General features: G+C 37.1%; 1 protein-coding gene across 50 annotated transcripts in view; it reads right to left on the bottom strand.

Annotated features, from left to right (window-relative positions):
- NEB (nebulin) overlaps positions 1-25488 on the bottom strand; it is a 130168-nt gene that overhangs the window by 49170 nt on the left and 55510 nt on the right. For 47 of the 50 annotated variants that reach the window (XM_069780649.1, XM_069780656.1, XM_069780652.1 and 44 more), the window contains 42 exons: positions 24662-24973; positions 24048-24251; positions 23467-23571; positions 22866-22973; positions 21601-21912; positions 21002-21205; positions 19816-19920; positions 19529-19636; positions 18824-19135; positions 18142-18345; positions 17840-17944; positions 17588-17695; positions 17100-17411; positions 16418-16621; positions 16116-16220; positions 15864-15971; positions 15376-15687; positions 14694-14897; positions 14392-14496; positions 14140-14247; positions 13652-13963; positions 12427-12630; positions 12101-12205; positions 11471-11575; positions 11067-11378; positions 10660-10764; positions 10324-10422; positions 9078-9179; positions 8783-8890; positions 7617-7928; positions 7376-7480; positions 7187-7291; positions 6496-6600; positions 5435-5542; positions 5236-5349; positions 4321-4518; positions 3318-3422; positions 2631-2735; positions 2435-2539; positions 1858-1965; positions 1070-1183; positions 385-582 (listed from right to left, as the gene is read on the bottom strand). In XM_069780649.1, the coding sequence (XP_069636750.1) occupies positions 385-582; positions 1070-1183; positions 1858-1965; positions 2435-2539; positions 2631-2735; positions 3318-3422; positions 4321-4518; positions 5236-5349; positions 5435-5542; positions 6496-6600; positions 7187-7291; positions 7376-7480; positions 7617-7928; positions 8783-8890; positions 9078-9179; positions 10324-10422; positions 10660-10764; positions 11067-11378; positions 11471-11575; positions 12101-12205; positions 12427-12630; positions 13652-13963; positions 14140-14247; positions 14392-14496; positions 14694-14897; positions 15376-15687; positions 15864-15971; positions 16116-16220; positions 16418-16621; positions 17100-17411; positions 17588-17695; positions 17840-17944; positions 18142-18345; positions 18824-19135; positions 19529-19636; positions 19816-19920; positions 21002-21205; positions 21601-21912; positions 22866-22973; positions 23467-23571; positions 24048-24251; positions 24662-24973 (6879 nt within the window). The remainder of the gene's footprint in view (positions 1-384; positions 583-1069; positions 1184-1857; positions 1966-2434; positions 2540-2630; positions 2736-3317; positions 3423-4320; positions 4519-5235; positions 5350-5434; positions 5543-6495; positions 6601-7186; positions 7292-7375; positions 7481-7616; positions 7929-8782; positions 8891-9077; positions 9180-10323; positions 10423-10659; positions 10765-11066; positions 11379-11470; positions 11576-12100; positions 12206-12426; positions 12631-13651; positions 13964-14139; positions 14248-14391; positions 14497-14693; positions 14898-15375; positions 15688-15863; positions 15972-16115; positions 16221-16417; positions 16622-17099; positions 17412-17587; positions 17696-17839; positions 17945-18141; positions 18346-18823; positions 19136-19528; positions 19637-19815; positions 19921-21001; positions 21206-21600; positions 21913-22865; positions 22974-23466; positions 23572-24047; positions 24252-24661; positions 24974-25488) is intronic. The other 3 variants (XM_069780694.1, XM_069780695.1, XM_069780696.1) reach the window with 3 other exon arrangements.

Raw genomic sequence — 25488 nt, 5'->3', positions numbered from 1 at the left:
CCTATGCAAGCCAAGTGCGTAGAAGCTTTGCACCACCAGGATTTTCTCAAACTTCCAAAGTTTCCACATCTTATGCAACCAAATAATAAAGGACGATTTACAGACAGGGATGGCTGAACTGGTAGAACTGTAATGTTATGACCCAATGCCTACACTGATAACACTGAAATTATGCATACTAAGCCGTATCTCAACTATGTACTTATTGTCAAGTGTTACAAAAACATGATACAGATGCTATTTAGCAGTGCATAATACAACGGATCCTAGTGGCAACTTCAGAGTGCTCCAACTAAGTTTTTGCTAAATCATTTCCTCTAACAGAGCATAAATGCAAGAATCTTTTTTAAAAGTGAGCCACAAACACATGATTTGTGAACTTACATCACTGAGTTGATCAGTTACTTTTCGAACATGGGCATTGATTTGAAGATCTGGAAGACAGATCCATTCATGGAGATGTGTGCGGTAATCAATTTCACTGACTTTTTTCTGTGCATCCTTAGCAGAAATTATGTCCACCATGTCGGGAATAATGTGGATCTTGGCTTTATTCTTTTCATAGACTTCCTTGTACAGACGCTACAGAGTTAAAGCAGTACATTAATAATGTGGACAAATAGTCTAAAGCATTAACTACTAATAAATTTGAAGCAAAATTATTGATATTTTCATGCAATGTTAGTGGGAGAGCAATTACTTTGGCTATGACTAAAATTTACAACTTGCCTGCTCTAAAAATAATTTGCAGAACCTTAACAGTGGTGCTAAAATGTGATTTGTCAAGTTTTCACTGTATTCACTTGTTAAAAGGAGGTAGACTATGTAGTGCTCTGTTTTATACATAAACATACTACACTAAAGGTTTAGCCATGCAGGCAATTTAACAGTTTAGTCACAGGCTTGAAAAGACATTTGTAGGTGTATTATAGAATTTAGCAAATACTGAACACTGCCAAATGATGTGGAAATGTGCTATCTGAATGAAGGCACGTGGATCCTTTGAGTAGCCTCTTCTGAGATAAGTATGGTTTTATCAGGAAAACACAGATCAGTAAACAACACTTACATCAATATTAAGTTTTCCAACTCTAAGGCACCTTGCTGTATTGGGATCATCCTCAACACCTCTGGGTAGCGTGTACAGTGCTTTAAACTTATCATATTCTTCTCGGTATTTTACCTAAGCAGATGCAAAGAAAGGCAGCAAATAACTGACTCCATGAATCAACTGTATTTTTGGAACAAAGTTCAACAGTAAGCAAAATATTTAACTGAGTCCAACAAGCAGAGAAAGCCTTTAAAGCAGGATCTTGGTATTCTATTTATTTTAAATGGCAAAGAAAGCACTTCATAACTATCATGTTGTAAAAATAACAAGTTGACTAGAAGAAAATAGAAGTAGAATAAGCTATTTAATTATTTTTCCAGCTCTTTCATTTAAAGGTAGCCATGAAGAGAGTGACCTCTCATAAGCCTCAGTTCAGTAAAGCATAAGATTATGTTCTTCTATACTTGGTAAAGCATCATTTAAAGACATTTGGTGTTTTTCTGACCTGCATGCTTATGCAATTTAGACTAAAAAAAAAAAACCTAACCAGACATTTTCAAGAAACAGTTTCTATTACTATAAAATGTGATATTTTTTCCATGAAAAGAAGCAGCAAGGGACTAACTGTTATCCAAATGATTATCACAGAAAGCTGATTATCTAAAGATACATATTATATCTAAATTAAAAAGAGAAGATAATTTAAAAACCCCTTTTTTATACCTACAGGATATGCAAGGCATTAAACATTTCATTGCTAGAATTGATGATCTCATTAAAAAAAAGAAAATATTTTATACACTTACAATACTAGCATTATGCTTCAGTTCTTTTGCACGAGCTAGGGATACAGCATCAGAGGGCATTAGATAGCCAGTAGCTTTCACTTTTTCCCAGGCTTTCTTGTAGAGATTCTATGGGGAAATAGAAAGTCTCTGTGAGCGGAAAAATTCTTCTCCTGGGTAATAACCAATGACCAATAGAAATGAAAAGCCCGTCTGTTTTTATTTATACGCCATAACTATTACTTAATATCAAAAGGCTGTACACTAGCTTAATCTTGACAGTGCACATAAAGGGTGATAAAAATGCTTTCTAACCATTCATGCCCATTCTCATACAAGGTCTTAATTTTGTTCAGCTGCAATTTTCTTCAGGGAATCCATTTATTAATGCATGTATTTTGACGAGACTGGAACTACAGTAAGAAAATATGCCCTCTGCCTGAAATACAGCATCTTCCCCATACTCAAGCAATGCAGAGGACTATCACTAGCTTTGATAAGATCCATGTTTGGACATTTATCTTCAGAGTGAACAAACAAAATAAATATCCCACACAGTAGCACCTTAAGAGAAAAAAAAACGTGTAGAAATACTTACATTGCTAAAGAGATGTTTCAAATTTTGAACTCTTTCAGAATCCACTGTTTCAGTCACAGTTGTATACTTGTCCTTCGTTTTGTGGTAATCTTGCTTGTATTTCACCTGTAATATGAAAGACAGATTCAGTTAACTTGTTTCAATTCTCAGAAGGAGCATGGGGAAAAGCCTGAGTAGAAAAAGTGGGGAGACTCACATCACTAGCATTTACACCACTCTGCACTGCAGTCACATAGAGAGGTGTGTCAGTAACAACACCAAAGTTCTGCAAATTCTCTTTTCCTGCTGCTGTATATTTTATCTAAGGAAACAAAACAAAACAAAACAAACATTAATGCTGAAAATGACCAGGAAATTCCCTGCCAGCTTCCTTTAAAATCAATTCTAAACAACTGAAGCCCAGGATTAAGGTGTAGTTAAGACCAACTTTAAAAGTGACAGGTCATAGAAAAGAAATACTTAATATATAGCCAGTATGAACTAAGGAATAATGAAAATTGCACACTACTCTACAGCATCTAGTAGGCGAAGAGTACAATTAGCAGGGCAAGAGACACTATTTTCCCAACATAAATGACTCGCTGAAATATGTTGTGCACAGGGTGGCATACAGAAAAACAAAATGTTATCTTCTCACTGTTAAAACACACAACCTTGCTGTCCTTCCATTCTCCTAAGTTTTCTGCTCCTTCAATAACAAAAGCGATCATGTCTCTACAGATGAAACTGAAAGGCGCATTACAATGGTTTGAACAAAATATTTCTGATGTAATAGGAATTACTTCATTCTGCTCTGGACTAGGACAGGTGTCAGTCCCAGTGAATCATAAATGGAAGAACAAAATCTTATAAATATTTACTTATTTGAGGAAACCACACTTACTTGGCTCTGGAGGTCATAGGATTTTTTAGCATGCAGGATTTGTGGAGTATCCCAGACGTAACATCCAAGTCCCTTCAGCCAATTTAAGTCATCTTTATACACCACCTATATGGAAGAAAACAGACTATTTAGTTAGAAAGAAATTTGCTGTCTGCTTGAAGAAAGTAGTATTTGTTTCTTCTCTATATTCAGTATCTTCCACTTGTGCAAACTCAATGCAGAAGGTTACCACTGAATCTGAACCAGGCTCATTCAGTAATTCCAATCTATTTGGAAGCTTAAATGTGAGCACAGAGAAGACTAGCCCATCACAGTTTGACTCAATGATTTTTACCCACAGGATTGGCAAGGGAAACTAAACGAAATGATACAGCATAATAATAGGCCAGGCAATTAATACATCATCAGATTTTATTAGGAAGGTTGGTTGGCCCAAGTTGAGATACTGTTGACTATGTACTATGAAAAAGTGTCGTAGTTCAGTGTGCCATTCGCTCAACCCCGAACAAATGCAGAGGAGTCTTCTCCAGACCCACTGGATCCAGGAGGACTGTGGATGCTGTCCTGGCCCCTGTGCACATTACAACATTCCCAATTACAATACATAAGGATCACTGCAGTGTAGCAACATTCTGACTGTACCATGGTACATCCACATCTCTTCCCTGCATGTGCCAGATGGTAAGCTTTCTATACAGTCTCATCCAGTCAAAAAGAGAGTAAGTGTTTATAGCAGTGACCTTTGGGAAGGTTTCATAAACGTTAACTTAAAATTTTTCCAATTTACAAATGAATACTAAACAACCAGACCATTAAAATGTCCCGAAGAAAACTGTAAAAATGTAATTTTCGGTACCATGCTACTAAGCAATCTAAGACCGTGGTTATTAATTTCATATTTAAATACTATGGAAGATATTTGAAAGTATTTTATATTTAAATACCTTGGAAAAAATGACATGAAAGGCTACTAAAATATGAAACAAATAAATGAAACACATACATCACTCAAAATTTCCTGGGCTTTTCTGGCTTGAACAACATCATTTTCTTCAGGTGAACAATTCCACTGATGGAAGTAAGTTCGGTATTCAAGATCACTGAGGATATACTGGCACTTCTTGGCTAGCACGTGATTCATCATGTCACTTGGAATATGGACATTTGCTTTGGTGTCTTCATAATTCTTTCTGTATGCCAACTAAAAAGGAAAGATTGGGGAAAAGGTCAGAAGAGAGAAGTGGTTTTCCACATAATTTTGACTATAATAGGCTACAGGTTATAGCATAATCTGAGACATGCTTTCTGGACTTAGCAGCTAAGCTCCCATGGGATTCAGTAGGATGAAATCTTAACTTCGGTATTAATGATGACTTATTCTGAATGACCTTCTTACAGATTTAACAGCTGGTGAGCTAATTAACAAGACTTGAAGATAAAAAAAGTCACATTCTACAAACATGTTTTTAACCTAGTTAAAACTCCCTGTCCGAATGAAGATAGAATATTTGGGATTATACTAACTTTATGCCCTGCATGACATGCTATATGTGTAGTGGTGATAATAACAAAATACCAAATGTGCATTTACTTTTCCAGTTCTTAAATTCCTACTTCAATTCAATAGTAACACTTTTTTTTTTTACATGCAGTATTTCTTACTGCTCAGATTCTTAAACTGAAATAGAAAAAAGTTTTTTTCTCTATTCTAATATGCGTAATAGCTAAACAAATCCCTTCTTAATCTACATCATTTCAAGTTCAATTATTCAACCCATGTAGAAAATAACCATTCAGGAAACAAACATTGAAAACACTTCTACTGATGTTATTAAGCATTGCATTATTTATGTTTAAATATGTCACACTAAAATAAAGAAAATGGAAGATACTACAGCAAGACTAATCCTCTCCTTACCGCGCTCCTCATTTTCTGGAATGCTAGCGAATGAATGACACTAGGGAAATCACCAATCTCCTTCCCAGCCAGGTAATGGCCTTTCAGCTTCTCATATATTTCCTTATATTTAAGCTGCAAAATATTAATGTGGAAATTTTAAAGTTCATTCTAACAACATATAGGAAAAAAAGAGAAAGAATGGAAAACTCATACTAACCTCACTATTTATGTAGTTTGCACGCTTCGCTCCAACAACTGGAATATATTTCTCATCCAAAGTATATCCAATGGGCTTGCTGATTTCCCAAGCTTTTTTATAGAGTTTCTAGACAAACAAAACACATATGGCTTTTGATAAAAAAATCCATTATACTTTCCAAGAAACCCAACTCTACCATTTATATGCACATGGAATATGACTACTTCTATAGCGCAGTTCCTTATTCCATGAATTGTCCCAACAGAGCAAATGAAGAATACTCATTTTGAACACTTATTCATTGTGAGTAAGGCCAACAAAGTAAGTGTTCCAATTCAGGAAGGTACCTGAGCACAAATTTGAGCTGATCTCTGCTTTCTTTACTATATTCGGAATTCAACATTTCTCATCCGGAAGAGTAAAATATCCAAAATGTAGATATGAACTCTTGTTTAAAAGTGCGGTATAGAAATGACATTAATAATTTTAAAAACACATGTTCAAAACTCTGAAAAATCTTCAAGTAATACTATTGTTTATTATAAGAGCATTGACTGTGTCAGTGGCACTTTTCTAATGCATCATATTTACCTTCAGACTAAATTATGAAGCACCTAGTAGTATGAATGAGTAGCCACTTATATTTCCAAAAAATAGAAATTTCTCATTAAAATTAGTGAGACTACTCAAATATAACTGCTTAACACAAATCATCTAAAATTTTCCTCTCATAAAAAATAAATGTAAATTTTATCAGTAGTCTAGGAAGATATTATTGGATGGAATTATAAATTGGTTTTGTCACACAAACTTACTACTACTACTACTGATACTGCTAATACTAATTCCAAACACCACACAGCAGTGCTTCAAGATCAGTTCAATAAGGAAAGAAATTATCTTTATCCCAATGATCCAAACAGGGAAAAACTGAAGAAAAAAGAGATTAAATAACTTTCCCAGTGCCACCCAGCAGACTAATGACAGAAACAGAAATAGAACAGTTTTCGAGAGTCCACTCCACATTCTGTTGCTTTCAAAACAAACAAATTAAAGCTTAGATATTTATTGAATCTTACATCACTGTATAGTAAGGACATATCTTTGGCATGGTTCAGCGCAGGAGTATCATCAGACCCAATATACTGGCCTTTTTCAAGGTTAAATGTTTCCTTGTATTTTAACTACAAAGGAAAACAAACACAATGTTAATTCCACAGGAGAAATAAATTATTCCAGCTAGTCCATCTATTAGAAGTAGACATTAATTTTCTGTTATGTTATCATATCTTCAGTAATGTTGTGTAGTATGTCACAACCACTATTACACACAGGCCAATGTCATCAGTATGTCACACCACAAAATCCACACAGTATTCTAGTGAAATTAAACATACCGATCAGCAAATACATGTTAGTAGCAGCAGCAGGAACTCCAGTAGCATTATACAACTAACCGCTATTCACAGAGAACAGGACTCAATTTTAAACTAATACAATCAAAATCTATGTAAACTCTAAATAAGGGACATGCTATATTCTTCTACAGAAAAATACAAAATTATTCTGGATAGCAATATTGTGTTGTTCATTTATAGCACTTCTTACTAAACTTATTTACTCGAGTAAAAGTCTATTATTAATGAAGCATGCATATGCACACACACACACACATACATAAGGCTAAACACAGTATAGTTTAGCAAAAGCAATTAAGTAATCTACTAATTCTAGTAATATAATAGTTTCTATTTTTAAAAAAGTACATACATCACTCTGATTGACAGAGTTAATCTTTGCCAAAACAATGTCGGGAGTGTCAACCACACTGGTATAATTGGAAAAATTATCAAGGGCTTCTTTTGTATATGCTCTCTGCAAAGAGATGAAATATTTTCTTAAACACGGTGCATGAGAAAGAACAGCTAATCACGTAATGGCTAAAATATTTTCTCTTACCTTATTTATCAGTTCTTGTGCGTTCTTAACTTTCTTATGTTCCACTGAATCCAGAGGAATCCAACCACAGCCACGAAGCCATTCCAAATCAGATTTATAAATATTCTAAATCATAAAACATAATAAAAAAGGAAATAAATTATTTAATTTAGGATGATATTTTTCAGTCTTACGTAATATGGATGATATACTTAGAACAAACCAAGTGGAAATTACATAGGAGGTATGTAATATCACTTACATCACTTTGCAGATCATAGGCCTTCCTTGCCTGAATACAGTCATTCTGGTCAGGATGGCATGTCCATTCATGCAGGTATTGGCGGTAGTCAATATCGCTGACCAAGGTCTGACATTCCTTTGCTGCTACAACTGACACCATATCCGGAGGGATGTGAACTCTGGCCTTTGTTTTGTGATAGTCTGATTTGTACAACCTGTCATTCTGGATCTCGCCTGCATGCTCAAACCACACCAGTTTTGGATCATCTCTCATACTGGGAACTCCAACATAGTGACCTCTTTGTTTGACGTATTCAGCTTTGTATTTAAGCTGATGGAAGAGGGGAGAAATACATATAAAATCAACACTGATTGTACCTGCTCTGTTTTTAACCCGTGAACAGCTATGGTTTCATCAACACAAATAATTGATGAGAAAGGGAGTGGTCAACTGCAGTCTTAGGTTTTCAGTACATGACCAAATAAAAATATGACACAAACAGTAATGTTACTTTGTATAGTCCTTCCACTTCAAAATATACAATTTTCTAGACAAATATACTACCATTTTTCAGTGAACAGTATTTTCAACATAAGAGGAACGCCTTGTTAGAAAATGTTTGCTAATAAGTGGATTTAGCCTCAGTTTTGTAATAAATTTTTGTAACAAATTATTTGAAACTGTCTGAAGAGTGAATGCTTAAGTTATTTATATCACACTGTTTTGATAAAATGTATATTCAAACTGAGTAATGTAATAATTTTAACATCCATTATGGAAAAGTTTAAAATGTAATGTGCATACCATTTTACAGTTTTTCAGGGAGGAAGCCTCCATAATATGCCAAAAGGTGAAATCAGAGTTATATATTATAATCATAGTATCACTTCAATTACTTAACATTTATAAAATATGGAAGTCCACCTTAGTTGATTTTGAAAGGACTGTTTCTGAAGAAAGCGAAGGTGGAAAGGAGAATCTAACCTTTCAGCGCTGATATCTGTAAAACCCATAATAACAAAGATGGCTGAATTGTTTGGAGGACAGTGGACTTCATGGGTCATGAAAAGTCTACTGGATGTTACCCCTAATGGAAAGCTTTCTGTGTCTGTTGTTGAATTTGCAAGGCCTTTAACATTTCCAGGTTTCCAAGCACTTGCCTTCCTAATGAGAAAAATTATTACCTCGCTTTGGACATCGTTTGAGTGTTTGGCATGACAGATCTGCACAGTGTCAGGAGGTAAGAGGTAACCAGTGGCTTTTTCTTTCTCCCAACTCTCCTTGTATAAATTCTGTGGAAAATAAAAGTGAGGAGGAATTCAACACTACTATAATGATAATTATTACCATATATATGTAAGCTATATTAAAGTGTAAGGATTATAAATCCTTCCCTGAGGATGTTAATAAGGCAAGTTTTCTAAATTGCTTGAAAGAGTTATTAATGTGAGTATAAACTGTCAAGGAGAGATCACATACCTGATTAAGAATTCTGGCTGCCTCTCGGGCCATATCTAGCTGTGGCGTATCTGTTAGAGTATAATTTGACTTGACCTCATTCCATGCCTTGTGGTATTTAATCTAGAACAGAGAAAGAAATGACTGCCTTGCAGCAGCATCACGAAATTGGGAAAACATAATGCCAAGACCCATATTTTATGCATGAAATAATGTATAAACCCCTGAATTTGCAAGGCTATTAAACATGACACATTAAATATACATCCAAATGGGTATTTTTTTAAAAAAGGAAATTATACAAGACGAGAAATTACAAAATTTCTCTGAGAAAATTTTGAAAACTTGTTCCAAGGCAGGTGGACAGAGGATAATCTTCAGAAGTCAAAGGTATGCTAGCTGTTTGATCTACAGGGATGTACAGCCAATAGCCAAGGAAGAAGTGTTCAAACCAGGGCAATAGATTTTAAGCTTTTTAAGAGCAAATCTCTTTACTAAGCATGATCCCTCTGTGAATGCAGCATTCTAGCATCTCTCAACCACAGATATCTACACTGAGTCATGTTCCCAAGCACAGGACATGCCCAAATGTGTGTATGTGGTTGCATGGCAGTATGCCATTCGATTCAACCGTACCATTGTTATTGCCAACCTTTTACCAGTGTCTGAGTTAATGTGAGTGTTTAGCTTGGCCTGTTCTGTAACAGAAGCATGCAGCAAAAAAGAAACACAAACTCATGAACTGAGACAGGGTCATGTAATTTCATGTTCACAGATCAGCTTCTCACAGACTAGACTTCAAAGACAAAAAAAGAAAGGCAAGCTGAGAGCACCACCAGTTTTGCTCATGTTTATTGTTACACAGTGGTTAACTAAAAAGTGTAAACTCATATTGGCATAAGTGAGAAGGATTAAACATTATGGTTGCCAAAGTGCAAGTGCTATTTATGTTCATGTTGTCAATGATCACCAATGATATCGGCCAAGGCTGAAAGAAGGGGCTGGTTGCAGAACTAGCACTGGCTTATCACATGTCTAGGCATGATGTTATTCTGCTCGAGGAGCTTCTTCCCTCATAAGTGATGGAGATGAGCTAATAAAGTCCTGTTTATCTTTATGTCATATGTTCACAGAATTCCCAGAGACTGATTGAGAATTCTTTTGCATTTTTTAAAAAAGATAAAATAAATGTCCTTTTAAAGATAAAATCCTACCATGTAAAGATACAGATCAAATTAACAGCCCAGAAACATGCTAGCAAACTTACATCACTACGAATTTCACCACTATTCTTTGCTGTGATATAATCAACTCTGTCCGCCACTGGAGTAAATGGAAGAGTTTCGACTTTTGTACGGTACTTTCTCTATACAGGAGAAAAGATGAACAGTCAGATTATACTGGAATATTTTATAGCTAACACAGCAATTCTGAATACATAGACAGGACAAGAAGGAAAAACTCTCCATACACAGCGAATGCTGTGGAAGTACTCCAGTTGTACTTTTTATTTAAAAAAAATATTAATGTATTTAACCATTAAAAAGACTTTAAATTACAACTACCCTTAAAAAAATTTTCTTATTGAAAAACATTTTGTTACCTCATTCAAGAGATCTCCAGCATATTTGACATGGTTGATTCCAACCGAATCATTTGGCAACCATCCAATACCCCGTAACCATTCTAAATCAGATTTGTAAATAGCCTGGGAAAACAAAATAGGGTCCATGCTGTTAGCTACAGTTCCCTGTACAATCCAGCAAGATTGATAAATAAAGGCACTTCCACTGGTTAAAAGGAGAGCAGTAATTCCAACATGAGCACTATATCTGAATTTATCACACTTCAAACTTGGCAATATATAACACTGGCATATACTTTGCATTCCTAATAAACAGCAAAGCCAATTCACTGAATTCAGCAGAAGATTCCTACCACTTAGAGCTGAAGCAGACTAAGAAGAGACAATACAGTAATAAGTTAAACTAAGTTTTCATGTTAACTTACATCACTCTGAAGATCGTAGGCTTTCCTAGCCTGTATGACATCATTCTGATCTGGAAGACAGAGCCACTGATGCAAGTAATGACGGTAATCAACATCACTGACCAAAGACTGACCATGTTTAGCCGCTATGATAGATAGCATGTCTACTGGTAGGTGGCACTGTGTCTTCCATTTGGCAAAGTGTTTCTTGTATTCTAGTTCACTCTGAACTTTGCCTATGCCGAGGGCAAACTCCATTTTCTTATCTGCTTTTGCATTTGGAACTCCAACATAATGTCCTTTCTGCTTCTCATGATCCAGTTTGTATTTATACTGTGTGAAGAGCAAAGATCACCATTACTAACAGTTATCATGAAATAACTCTTAAAATATGGAAAGAGCTAGATGCCTCTTTTGGCACTTACATCACTAGCAATTTCTCTAGAAGCTTTGGCTGCCTTGATTGGGATTGCATCTGCTCTCAAATCACAACTCGTCTTCAACTCGTCCCAAGCTTCTTTATACAGTTTCTGAAAAGACAGCAAAATGTCACACATATGCTAAATACTCTGGCACTTGCCATTAAAGAAACACATAGTTTACTGCCATTTGTTTGCTGAAATATCGTGAGGATCTTCTGTGCATTACTCCTGCTCCTAGCCATAAATACTGCTGCAAATCTTACTGCCTTTCAAACATGTACAGTACCTGCAACCAGTTTTGTAACCTATACCGCACAGAAGGGTGTTTGTAAAAGTTCAGAAAATATTTATATGCCTTGGGTTCTCATCCATTACAACAAGATATTATCTCAATGGTGCATGATATTAATAATTTTTAAACAGCTGTATGCAAGCATTTATTTTAAAATGTCTGAATACTTTAAGAATACTCAGCAGAGAGAAGAGAATGTTGCAAGCCCTGTATGAGGACAGACTTCAATGAGATTCATGTGACTTAATCGTCAACTTTGTAAGTAACATCTTAGAATGGTAAAATTCACAAAATACACACATTATTTTATAAAAATGTAGAAAATAGAATGATAAGCATACCTGGCTATAATTAACAGCATTAGTCTTGGCTAGGTTGATTTCAGGTGTGTCTGGCATAATATGGATCATAGTCTTGTCCTTTTCCCAGGCTTCTTTGTATTTTGGCTGTTAAAATAGTTCATTTTATGATATTGTAATTATGGAATCACTTGTCAGTAACATAAAATCCCATAAATATCTCCTGAATTATCATCTCTAAAAAAACAATTTCTGGAAAAGCATTAAACTTGACTTAAAATACCACTGATCAATTTTATATTTTAGCAGTGATATTTCTCTTTAACTGTTTGTAGCCTTGAAACAGCTTTAAGAACATTGTAACGTACAATGCTGACTTGTTCGGCATTCACTTTAGCTAGAAGAACATCTGGAGAATCAACAACACTGGTGTATTTCAGGCTTTCAATACGTGTACGATACACATTATCACTCAGGAGATCCTGGGCACGCTTCACTCTCTTAACATCCGGAGAGTCATTAGGCAACCAGCCAATTCCACGAAGCCACTCTAGGTCTGACTTATAGACAGCCTGTATCAGACATGGTCAGAAAAGGAAAACATTGTGTTTAAAATGACTGTCTTAATTATTTTGAATTATACAAAGCAGTGTATGTTTTAGAAAATGTCAAATCAGCTAGAGATACATTAATCCTTTTTATATACAAAAGATGTTCACTGTCATAAGTAAAATACAACCTGGGAACCTGGTTTTAAGTAGTTCATTTCTTAAACAATGAATTCTAAAACCTGTGAAGTTAAATAGAGGGGAAACAACTGAACAGAATTGCCGTCAATGATGATGAGTATTAGGAACTTAAAAGAGCCTTCCTGTCCCCTCTAGTCACTTCAACAATTTACAAGTCCAAACAAAACATCAAGCTGCCCACCAGAAAATTTCACAAAAAGGAGGAAAAAAACCCAGTTATAGAGGTAATGGGGACTAGAGCTAACTGGCATAATTCCTGAAGTGCTATCCGGCAACATTATTTAAGTTTTAATTGAGCAAATACTTCAGCGAGGGACACGAATCTCACCTCCAAAACTCGTAACTGAAACAGAGGAAGAATGACTGATGTTGACTGATAAACAGAAAAGCCAAGTCAGGAAATCAGCTGCACTGATTCCTTCCTGCTTTGAAATCAGCCACTAAAACATCTTACCTGCTATGTTACCCAGTTTTCTTGCAATTAAATAAATTTCCAAGTGGACTCAGCTAAACAGGAGTAACGAAAGCCAACTGATTCCAAAGTAGCAAACAGATGTTATTTCATAAGTCCCATCAAAGCAAGAGAGACATATCTTCATCCTCTCCAAATCACAATACGCCAAAAGCATATATAAAACAGCAGATAACATTTTATAAAACTTAGAGGTTATATGAATGATTTTTAAAGGATGAAAAAGAGCAGATAATAGCAGTAACATGAAAAACTGAAGAAAACAGTCTAAAGATAAATCCTTTGTGACTGTATATCATCAAACCATCGAAATAAGGCTATAATCTATTACATAGCAACAGTTGTTACTACCACATCTCTACAAATACGCACATCACTCTGTAGGTCATAGGCCTTCCTTGCATGGATCACGTCATTCTGGTCAGGCAGACAGGTCCACTGGTGAAAGTACTGGCGGTAGTCAACATCACTGACTAGATTCTGGCACTCCTTGGCTGCCTGCACTGACATCGCGTCGACTGGTATGTGGATCTGGGCCTTTGAGTCATGGTACGCCTTCCTGTAAATTCGGTCATTCTGCAGCAACATGGCACGCGCAGCCCACGACAGTTTGGGATCCTCCTGGGCAGTTCGGCACCCGATGTAGTGGCCTTTCTGCTTCTCGTGCGTTTCTTTGTACTTGTACTAGAAATACAGAAACAACATAAGCAGCCACACATTGCTCACCTGAAAGCGACTTGTGAACAAAAGGCTTTCAGCTTCCCATAGCTGTCAACCCTTTGAACTGAACTTCACTCAGCTCTGCTGAGCTGGACACAGGAAAAGACAGACAGAGAGACCACATTAAGAGAACACTGTACCTCACTAGCAATGTCTCTGGAAGCCTTCGCATGTTTGATGGGAATGGCATCAGCTCTTAAGTCATAGCTTTTCGCCTTGGCCTCATCCCAAGCCTTCTGATAATGTTTCTGCAAAGAAAATTAATCGCCCTTATTACATGCAGTCAAGACTCTCTGATACCAACTCTCTTTCTTAAAGCCTACTCCGGAAGAGCAATTCTCATACTCTTAGTTCAGTAATGCTTCATATGCCTAATGATTTCATTCTCTTACGTTGCTGATGTTGAGAGCATTGACTTTGGACTGCAGCATTACAGGAGTATCGGAAGGTATGGAAATCTGCGTCTTGTCTCTATCCCAGGCTTCACGATACAGATGCTAAAGGAGAAAGGAAGCAGAATGACATTTCACTATGGTCTGAACACTGAGAAAAAAACACCAACAGGAATTCTTTAGTGATTCTGATTTGCAATACTTTCCAATTAGTCATTCCCATGGTAGAAATTCTACTGTCCACCACAAAACAAAAGAAATGCCCTCACATAAAATGAAAGGTAAGTGAAAGCTAAGCTTACGTCACTGATCTGCAAAGCATTGATCTTAGCCTGGACAACGTCTGGCGAGTCAGTAATGCTAGTGAATTTCAACTCCTCCGGCCGTGTGCGGTACAACCTCTCGTTCAGGAGCTCCTGGGCTTTCTTTGCTTTGACCACGTCCACAGAACCTTCTGTCAACCAGCCAATGCCTCGCAACCATTCCAGGTCTGACTTGTACACATTCTACAAAAAAGCCAAGGGTTATTGACGTTGCAGAGACAACTCTATGTGCAGAGAGGTTTCGTACAAGGCTTTCCCCAAGCTCCTTCTCGTACAGTTACACAACAAGCAGCCAATGAGACTGTGGCGCACCAGGTCCTTCCCACACACAGCTAAACCCCTGATTTGCACAGCAACAAAGACACTTCTAAAGATACTCGCTGCACGCAAACCAGTGGCATAATCTACAAGCAGTCTGCAAACAAACATTCTACAGCGGACCAAAAAACCACAGTGTCCTTATGAACTGCTCGGAATATTTCTGGCCTCCCCGATGAAAACACTACTGATTTGGAAAGGGTCATCCGGATGAATTAAAATAAACATACCAGGACTGACTGCAGGTTCGTGAACGTCCATTTGAAAGGATATTTGCACAGTCACTAGCAAACAGAGCCTCACACACCTGCCATACAGCTTTTCCACAGTTACTCTCACTCACATCACTCTGTAGGTCGTAGGCCTTCCTTGCATGGATCACGTCATTCTGGTCAGGCAGACAGGTCCACTGGTGAAAGTACTGGCGGTAGTCAACATCACTGACTAGATTCTGGCACTCCTTGGCTGCCTGCACTGACATCGCGTCGACTGGTATGTGGATCTGGGCCTTTGAGTCATGGTACGCCTTCCTGTAAATTCGGTCATTCTGCAGCAACATGGCACGCGCAGCCCACGACAGTTTGGGATCCTCCTGGGCAGTTCGGCACCCGATGTAGTGGCCTTTCTGCTTCTCGTGCGTTTCTTTGTACTTGTACTAGAAATACAGAAACAACATAAGCAGCCACACATTGCTCACCTGAAAGCGACTTGTGAACAAAAGGCTTTCAGCTTCCCATAGCTGTCAACCCTTTGAACTGAACTTCACTCAGCTCTGCTGAGCTGGACACAGGAAAAGACAGACAGAGAGACCACATTAAGAGAACACTGTACCTCACTAGCAATGTCTCTGGAAGCCTTCGCATGTTTGATGGGAATGGCATCAGCTCTTAAGTCATAGCTTTTCGCCTTGGCCTCATCCCAAGCCTTCTGATAATGTTTCTGCAAAGAAAATTAATCGCCCTTATTACATGCAGTCAAGACTCTCTGATACCAACTCTCTTTCTTAAAGCCTACTCCGGAAGAGCAATTCTCATACTCTTAGTTCAGTAATGCTTCATATGCCTAATGATTTCATTCTCTTACGTTGCTGATGTTGAGAGCATTGACTTTGGACTGCAGCATTACAGGAGTATCGGAAGGTATGGAAATCTGCGTCTTGTCTCTATCCCAGGCTTCACGATACAGATGCTAAAGGAGAAAGGAAGCAGAATGACATTTCACTATGGTCTGAACACTGAGAAAAAAACACCAACAGGAATTCTTTAGTGATTCTGATTTGCAATACTTTCCAATTAGTCATTCCCATGGTAGAAATTCTACTGTCCACCACAAAACAAAAGAAATGCCCTCACATAAAATGAAAGGTAAGTGAAAGCTAAGCTTACGTCACTGATCTGCAAAGCATTGATCTTAGCCTGGACAACGTCTGGCGAGTCAGTAATGCTAGTGAATTTCAACTCCTCCGGCCGTGTGCGGTACAACCTCTCGTTCAGGAGCTCCTGGGCTTTCTTTGCTTTGACCACGTCCACAGAACCTTCTGTCAACCAGCCAATGCCTCGCAACCATTCCAGGTCTGACTTGTACACATTCTACAAAAAAGCCAAGGGTTATTGACGTTGCAGAGACAACTCTATGTGCAGAGAGGTTTCGTACAAGGCTTTCCCCAAGCTCCTTCTCGTACAGTTACACAACAAGCAGCCAATGAGACTGTGGCGCACCAGGTCCTTCCCACACACAGCTAAACCCCTGATTTGCACAGCAACAAAGACACTTCTAAAGATACTCGCTGCACGCAAACCAGTGGCATAATCTACAAGCAGTCTGCAAACAAACATTCTACAGCGGACCAAAAAACCACAGTGTCCTTATGAACTGCTCGGAATATTTCTGGCCTCCCCGATGAAAACACTACTGATTTGGAAAGGGTCATCCAGATGAATTAAAATAAACATACCAGGACTGACTGCAGGTTCGTGAACGTCCATTTGAAAGGATATTTGCACAGTCACTAGCAAACAGAGCCTCACACACCTGCCATACAGCTTTTCCACAGTTACTCTCACTCACATCACTCTGTAGGTCGTAGGCCTTCCTTGCATGGATCACGTCATTCTGGTCAGGCAGACAGGTCCACTGGTGAAAGTACTGGCGGTAGTCAACATCACTGACTAGATTCTGGCACTCCTTGGCTGCCTGCACTGACATCGCGTCGACTGGTATGTGGATCTGGGCCTTTGAGTCATGGTACGCCTTCCTGTAAATTCGGTCATTCTGCAGCAACATGGCACGCGCAGCCCACGACAGTTTGGGATCCTCCTGGGCAGTTCGGCACCCGATGTAGTGGCCTTTCTGCTTCTCGTGCGTTTCTTTGTACTTGTACTAGAAATACAGAAACAACATAAGCAGCCACACATTGCTCACCTGAAAGCGACTTGTGAACAAAAGGCTTTCAGCTTCCCATAGCTGTCAACCCTTTGAACTGAACTTCACTCAGCTCTGCTGAGCTGGACACAGGAAAAGACAGACAGAGAGACCACATTAAGAGAACACTGTACCTCACTAGCAATGTCTCTGGAAGCCTTCGCATGTTTGATGGGAATGGCATCAGCTCTTAAGTCATAGCTTTTCGCCTTGGCCTCATCCCAAGCCTTCTGATAATGTTTCTGCAAAGAAAATTAATCGCCCTTATTACATGCAGTCAAGACTCTCTGATACCAACTCTCTTTCTTAAAGCCTACTCCGGAAGAGCAATTCTCATACTCTTAGTTCAGTAATGCTTCATATGCCTAATGATTTCATTCTCTTACGTTGCTGATGTTGAGAGCATTGACTTTGGACTGCAGCATTACAGGAGTATCGGAAGGTATGGAAATCTGCGTCTTGTCTCTATCCCAGGCTTCACGATACAGATGCTAAAGGAGAAAGGAAGCAGAATGACATTTCACTATGGTCTGAACACTGAGAAAAAAACACCAACAGGAATTCTTTAGTGATTCTGATTTGCAATACTTTCCAATTAGTCATTCCCATGGTAGAAATTCTACTGTCCACCACAAAACAAAAGAAATGCCCTCACATAAAATGAAAGGTAAGTGAAAGCTAAGCTTACGTCACTGATCTGCAAAGCATTGATCTTAGCCTGGACAACGTCTGGCGAGTCAGTAATGCTAGTGAATTTCAACTCCTCCGGCCGTGTGCGGTACAACCTCTCGTTCAGGAGCTCCTGGGCTTTCTTTGCTTTGACCACGTCCACAGAACCTTCTGTCAACCAGCCAATGCCTCGCAACCATTCCAGGTCTGACTTGTACACATTCTACAAAAAAGCCAAGGGTTATTGACGTTGCAGAGACAACTCTATGTGCAGAGAGGTTTCGTACAAGGCTTTCCCCAAGCTCCTTCTCGTACAGTTACACAACAAGCAGCCAATGAGACTGTGGCGCACCAGGTCCTTCCCACACACAGCTAAACCCCTGATTTGCACAGCAACAAAGACACTTCTAAAGATACTCGCTGCACGCAAACCAGTGGCATAATCTACAAGCAGTCTGCAAACAAACATTCTACAGCGGACCAAAAAACCACAGTGTCCTTATGAACTGCTCGGAATATTTCTGGCCTCCCCAATGAAAACACTACTGATTTGGAAAGGGTCATCCGGATGAATTAAAATAAACATACCAGGACTGACTGCAGGTTCGTGAACGTCCATTTGAAAGGATATTTGCACAGTCACTAGCAAACAGAGCCTCACACACCTGCCATACAGCTTTTCCACAGTTACTCTCACTCACATCACTCTGTAGGTCGTAGGCCTTCCTTGCATGGATCACGTCATTCTGGTCAGGCAGACAGGTCCACTGGTGAAAGTACTGGCGGTAGTCAACATCACTGACTAGATTCTGGCACTCCTTGGCTGCCTGCACTGACATCGCGTCGACTGGTATGTGGATCTGGGCCTTTGAGTCATGGTACGCCTTCCTGTAAATTCGGTCATTCTGCAGCAACATGGCGCGCGCAGCCCACGACAGTTTGGGATCCTCCTGGGCAGTTCGGCACCCAATGTAGTGGCCTTTCTGCTTCTCGTGCGTTTCTTTGTACTTGTACTAGAAATGCAAAAAGAAGTATTAAATGAAACAGTGAATCTCGGATGAATTTCCCATAATTTCTTATTGCTTCTGATGACAAATGGGGTTTTTTTATGTTATGAAATATACTCATTTAGAGTTTAGAAATGTCTAATGCATTCTTGATCCACAGATTTTGCTTATTTTCATTGTAGTTTATTATTTTCTAATATCTGCTTAATGTCAGGATTTATAATTCAACGTTCCTTTTGGAGACTGTTGTCCAGTTTCTTTCTGCAGTGAATTCTTTGTTAACAGGCTTTCAAGATGAATCTGATATACCTTTTTTTTTTTTTTTTAAGTTGTACATAGCTGATTACTTCAATCTTGTTTCTCAAGCTAATAGAAAATAAACGTAAAGGAAAAACGTACATCACTTGCAATATCTCTTGATGCCTTTGCACTTCGGATTGGAATTGCATCAGCCCTCATATCATAACCCTTCTTTTTGGCCTCTTCCCAGGCTTGTATATAAAGTTTCTACACAAAAGAAGACAGAAAATGGCTTCTCAATATTCAGAAATATGGAATTTCTACATTTCATAATTATTTTCTTAAAATTTTCATGAATGCATATTTTAGAAGATCATTATGGTTAAAGAAATCCTTACTTAATTTCTGAATTTCCATTACTTCAGTATATGTTTAAATGTTCTTACATGGCTAACATTAGCTGCATTGGCCTTCGCTAACAAAATATCCGGTGTGTCAGGCATGACGTGAACTGATGTTTTGTCTGCATCCCAGGCTTCTGTGTATAAACGCTAGAGAGAGGAAAACACATTCCTTTAAAAAGTTTCTTTATGTGTGTCATGATGGAAAGACTGCAAATTTGAAAGCAATAGTTATCAAAAAGATATCCATAATATACAAGAAAAGTAATCTTAAAGCAGAACAAGATATATATAACTAAACTAATATATTTGTCCAAAGAAAGTATTTTCCAAAGTGTGAGGGGTAGTTCAAGCAAGCTTTGACTACCCTGTCATAGCAAAGCTTCTCACTGAACAGCTCAAGAAAGCAGCTTTGTCCTTCCTCATTATTTCTCAGGCTAAGTTGGCAGAACAATTCATTGATTTAGGATTGCTGGAAAACTGCTGTAGGAGGAAAACTATATTCATTATTCTGCTGTATCTGTATGAGTTGTTTGACTGATGTTTCTTATTAAAGAGAAGGAGCAGGTATTTTGTGACTTTCATCCTCCAGGTCTGAGATAAATTCAGAAGCTTCACTTCCAGAGAACATAAGCTATTTCCTCATAACTTGTTCATGCAGTATGACATTCAGTCAACAATACATCATTATAGCAGCTGCTGTAAAAGCCTCAGTATTCTGCTACTTCCTATCTTATAGCATGGTCACGGCACCATCACCTCTGAACATGCCCTAACACCTTGCTGGAACATAATTTTCTGCAGATTTCACAGTATTGTCCAAGAACTGCAAAAAAATTTAGCCTGTTCTGTCAGAGATGAGCTTTGTATAGTGAAGTAGCATTAAAAAAAAAAACAGAAAAAACATATCAAACAAACATTTTAAAATAGGATTTCAGCTGAGATGGGAGGAAGAGGGAAATTCACCAAAATTTTTAGTATTACTCTTGAAAAATATCTGACTTAAGTGAATTTTTTCTAGACATTTTTACTAAGTTTTCAGTTCAGACAGACCCCTGAGATAAGAGCTTTCCTGTGCAAAGGCTGAATTTGGACATTTATTTTCTCCAAGTCCACAATGGCAGTGTTTAGTCTTTGTATTTTGTATTTTTCACATAATGAACAATTTATATTAGCTAGTAATACTAGTGATTTTGCAAAAAAAAAAACCCCAAAAAACCAAAAACCTCACCTTGTTCATTATCTCAGCATTTTGCTTGGCTAAGACCATGGCCAAAGAATCTGTCACACTAGTAAATTTAATTTGGTCTGCTGGTTGACGATACTTCCTTTCACTCAGGATTTCTCCAGCTTTCTTGGCTTTCTCAACTTCCATGGAACCAATAGGAACCCATCCAATACCTCTTAGCCATTCCAGGTCTGATTTGTAAACAGCCTGAAAAAATTTGAAAGTTCATTATATATGTGCAAGTGTGATCAAATATTAAAATAATTATAAATAAGCATATCCTAGTCTACATGAACAATTTTATATATTTCAGGACATAGTTTTGAAAACAATTGTTATTTTTGAAGATTTATTAAAATAATTATTAAATAACAAAAAGAATAGAGTTACTGAAGAGCTCCACAAATACCAGAGGTACACACAAATTACACCTCAGGCTGAGGACTGAGAATATATGATTAAGCATAAATTTGATGATAGAATATTAATTATTTCACCTCTATCAACATGTCTGATGCAAGCGACTATGTATCTTTTTGAAATTATAATGTACAAGACCCAGTATATTTAATTATGTTTTACAAATTTTATGATTTACTCACATCACTCTGTAGATCATAGGCTTTCTTAGCATGGATAACATCATTCTGGTCTGGCAGACAGATCCACTGATGCAGATAGTGGCGGTAATCAATATCGCTAACCAGCTCCTGACATTTCTTGGCCAGCACAATCCCCAGCATGTCCACTGGGCTACTGAAGTGTGTCTTTGTCTTCTCAAAAGCTTTCTTATACTCCCTGTCACTCTGGATCTTGGCTACGTGCATCGACCACATCATCTTTGGATCATCCTCTATGTTACGGGCCCCGATGTGGTGCCCAAGCTGCTTGCGATAGCCTTCTTTGTATTTGTACTGAAATAAAGTATATTCATATTCATATGGTATATTTATAAATTAATAATTCATACAGTTTAACATAATCATTAGTCTTTTGTTTAGAAAAAAATGTGGTTTAGGTCTTTCTCCTTTTTTATTAATTTTCACATAAAAAGGATTTTTATTCCAGATATCATTATCTCTGATTTTTTATATAACTATATCACACTTTCAATTAACTAAACATTTAATGTCACATACTTACTAACAATTTTGATATCCCACATTTTTTTACTATTAAGATGAAAATGTAAATATTAACTTCTTTTAAAAGCTTATTACAAAACACCTTGATGAAGACAGTCTGAGTTGGTCTTAATACTAACAGTTTAAATATCAGTCGTGATAGAAAAACAAGGAGCATAAAAATCTCTTATCCTCTGTCTCTTAGTGATGTTTCCTCATCCCAGAAGCAAAACCTGTCATAGTCATTGCATATTTTTTTCCTGTTTTTGTATTCAGACATCTTGAATTTCAATATCACACTTCAACAGAGCTATTTTCTCCTCAGGAAAAGACCACAATTTAGAACTTTTAGAATTGATTTACTAATAAATCTATTTGGGGGAGAGATTTTAAAGTATTTCCTATTTTGAATCAGAAATTAATTTGACTAATTCTAGCATAGACTTATATGCCTCATTGATCATCCTGCTTGAACATCCATGGACATCGATGGAACTATTACAGGGGGCATAGAAATAATCCTAATAGTATTTTATTTATTTATTGCTGTGATACATACTTCATGCATAAAAATACTGGCTATCTATTCCTTCCATGCACTAAAGGCATGCAGTGGAATCACTGGATTTCAGTATTATCTATTCTATAAACTATAAAGTATTACATTAATGAACAATGGAACAAACATTCTGATTCTTTTCCATTACCAAATCCATACAGACATGATAAAAAAACCTGCTTACATCACTGGCAATCTCTCTGGATGCTTTGGCAGCTTGAATAGGAATGGCATCAAAACGCAAATCATGACCCTTCTTCTTCGATTCCTCCAAAGCTAATTTGTACATTTTCTGTGAGAAAAATATTCACATTCTTGTTTCAAAAACAAAATTACACTTCAGTTAAGCACATCTGTGTAATAAAACAAATGCGGCCCTTGAACAATATTGCTAATGTTCAGAGAACTCAAATATCTGAACACAGCTCTACCTTCTCTAGAAAATAAAACAATGCAGATTTCAAAGATCTTGTATTGTAGATGCTTGGAAACTGGAAACCACTTAGGGAAGGCAAAAAAGGAATATTCTAAAAGTTAAATTATTTATTTCTATACCTTGCTATAGAAATGACTTCTCATTTACGGCAGATAAGATATTTTAAAAGCCCAATTAGATACCTAGGAGGTAAATTCTAGAGAAAGAACAACTCTGATTTCAGCAGTGGAGCTAGCAATTTGTGAACTAAAGAAACTGACAATATTATAATATTAATTAAAAGTCAGAGATGACAAAATTGTACTTGTCAGAAATCTTTTAATTCTCTCAACTCTTCAGTTTTACTCACCTGACTGTAATTTAATTGGTTTTGTTTAGCTAGCAGGATTTCTGGTGTGTCAGGCATGACATGAACCATGGTCTTATCTTTATTCCATGCTTCAGTGTATAAACGCTAAGAAAGAATACAGGAAGAGATTAATATTGCATTCCAAAACAAGGTAATATCTCACTAATCAAGTAAAACAGAGCATACTAGGTAAAATTAGAGGAAGTATAGCATGGATAAACGGTTATGTATTTAATCAAGTAGAGATATCATTATAGAAAAGATAATTTATCCGAGGAATTTTAACAACACATAGAAAACTGCCATGTTACTTAAGAATAATGAATAAACCAAAGCATTATTAGTGCTCACTGCACAGACATGTCAAAGAAAAGATTAAAAAGTACTGTGTAGAATATCATGAGAAAGTTGAGTCTTCCATTACATGGCCTAATAGTTTTCATTGAAATAAAAAGAGCACACTACTTGAAAATACATCATCTCTGAACTTCAGCGTTACTTGTGATCATTATATTTCTAGTCCTGTCTCCAGGGTTAAGGCCAAGACTGCTGACATGTTACCTAATTGAATCAATACTCGCCTTATTCATTGTCTCTGCATTCTGCTTAGCTAAAACCATCTCTAGAGAATCAGTGATGCTAGTAAACTTGATTGTGTCCGGAGGCTGACGGTATATTTTATCACTCAGGATCTCCCCTGCCTTCTTGGCTTTTTCAACCTCCAAGGAACCAAGCGGGACCCAACCAATGCCTCGCAACCATTCAAGGTCAGACTTGTAGCAGTTCTATTACCAAAAAAAATGCACAAGTTACTCTAATAATAATAATGCAATTTTCACAGTGCATCTTTTCACAGTTAAGTAATCTCACTATCAACTTTTAATTCAAATAAATTCAAAGCCCTAGAGAAAATCTTAGAAAAAATAACTGCATTTTATCTACATTAAGAGTGAAAACATTATTCAAGTTTCACAGAATGGCAAATGATAAATAAACCAAATTCTGGAATTTCAGAATTTAATTTAAATATCAATTAGTTAACCTATCCTCTTGGAGATCTGAGTTTCAATTAGCCATGAAACGTAAAAATAACTCTTGCAAATTTAATTCTACCGCATTGGTATGTTATGGCCTGGTCCACCTATGTAAAATATCAAATACATTCCTCACCAAAAATTAAATCAAAAGAGCTTACATCACTCTGTAGATCATAGGCTTTCTTAGCATGGATAACATCATTCTGGTCTGGCAGACAGATCCACTGATGCAGATAGTGGCGGTAATCAATATCGCTGACCAGCTCCTGACATTTCTTGGCCAACACGATTCCCAGCATGTCCACTGGGCTACTGAAGTGTGTCTTTGTCTTCTCAAAAGCTTTCTTATACTCCCTGTCACTCTGGATCTTGGCTACGTGCATCGACCACATCATCTTTGGATCATCCTCTATGTTACGGGCCCCTATGTGGTGCCCAAGCTGCTTGCGATAGCCTTCTTTGTATTTGTACTGAAATATAAATCAAGATATCATATTTCCATATTACCTCTAAATATCAGGTACTCGTATTAAATATTTCTAATAATAAACTCTCAAAATTTCCCTTTAACCTACAGTCAAAAAACCCCAAACTGTCAAAGCAATTCTGGGGCTAATAACATGGATTCTCACGTTAAATATTTGAGATTTCAGTTAGAACCCTAAACAGAGATTTTAAAGTAAGTTCTTCTGAAAAAACACTCTTCACTAGTATTAGTGAGAAATAATCCTCCTCTTATTTAAATATACTTAATCCTTATTAATTATATTAATATACATACTGTTAAGATTTAATTAAAGATACAGGTTTATGAGCTATAAAATTAACATGATAACAGCATTATATTGTCCTTATAACTTCTCAACATTTAATTTTTACAATTAACTCTTTAAACACATCTAATAATTTGCTTCCAAAAATCTATTATTTCAGATCACAGTTTAATTGAAATGCCTTTTACAGAATCCAGCTGATAACTTTCAGG

The sequence above is a fragment of the Haliaeetus albicilla genome, chromosome 4 (genome assembly GCF_947461875.1).
Source record: "Haliaeetus albicilla chromosome 4, bHalAlb1.1, whole genome shotgun sequence".
Taxonomy (NCBI): domain Eukaryota; kingdom Metazoa; phylum Chordata; class Aves; order Accipitriformes; family Accipitridae; genus Haliaeetus; species Haliaeetus albicilla.
Note: the sequence above shows the minus strand (reverse complement) of the source record. Positions and strands in the feature narration are given on the sequence as shown.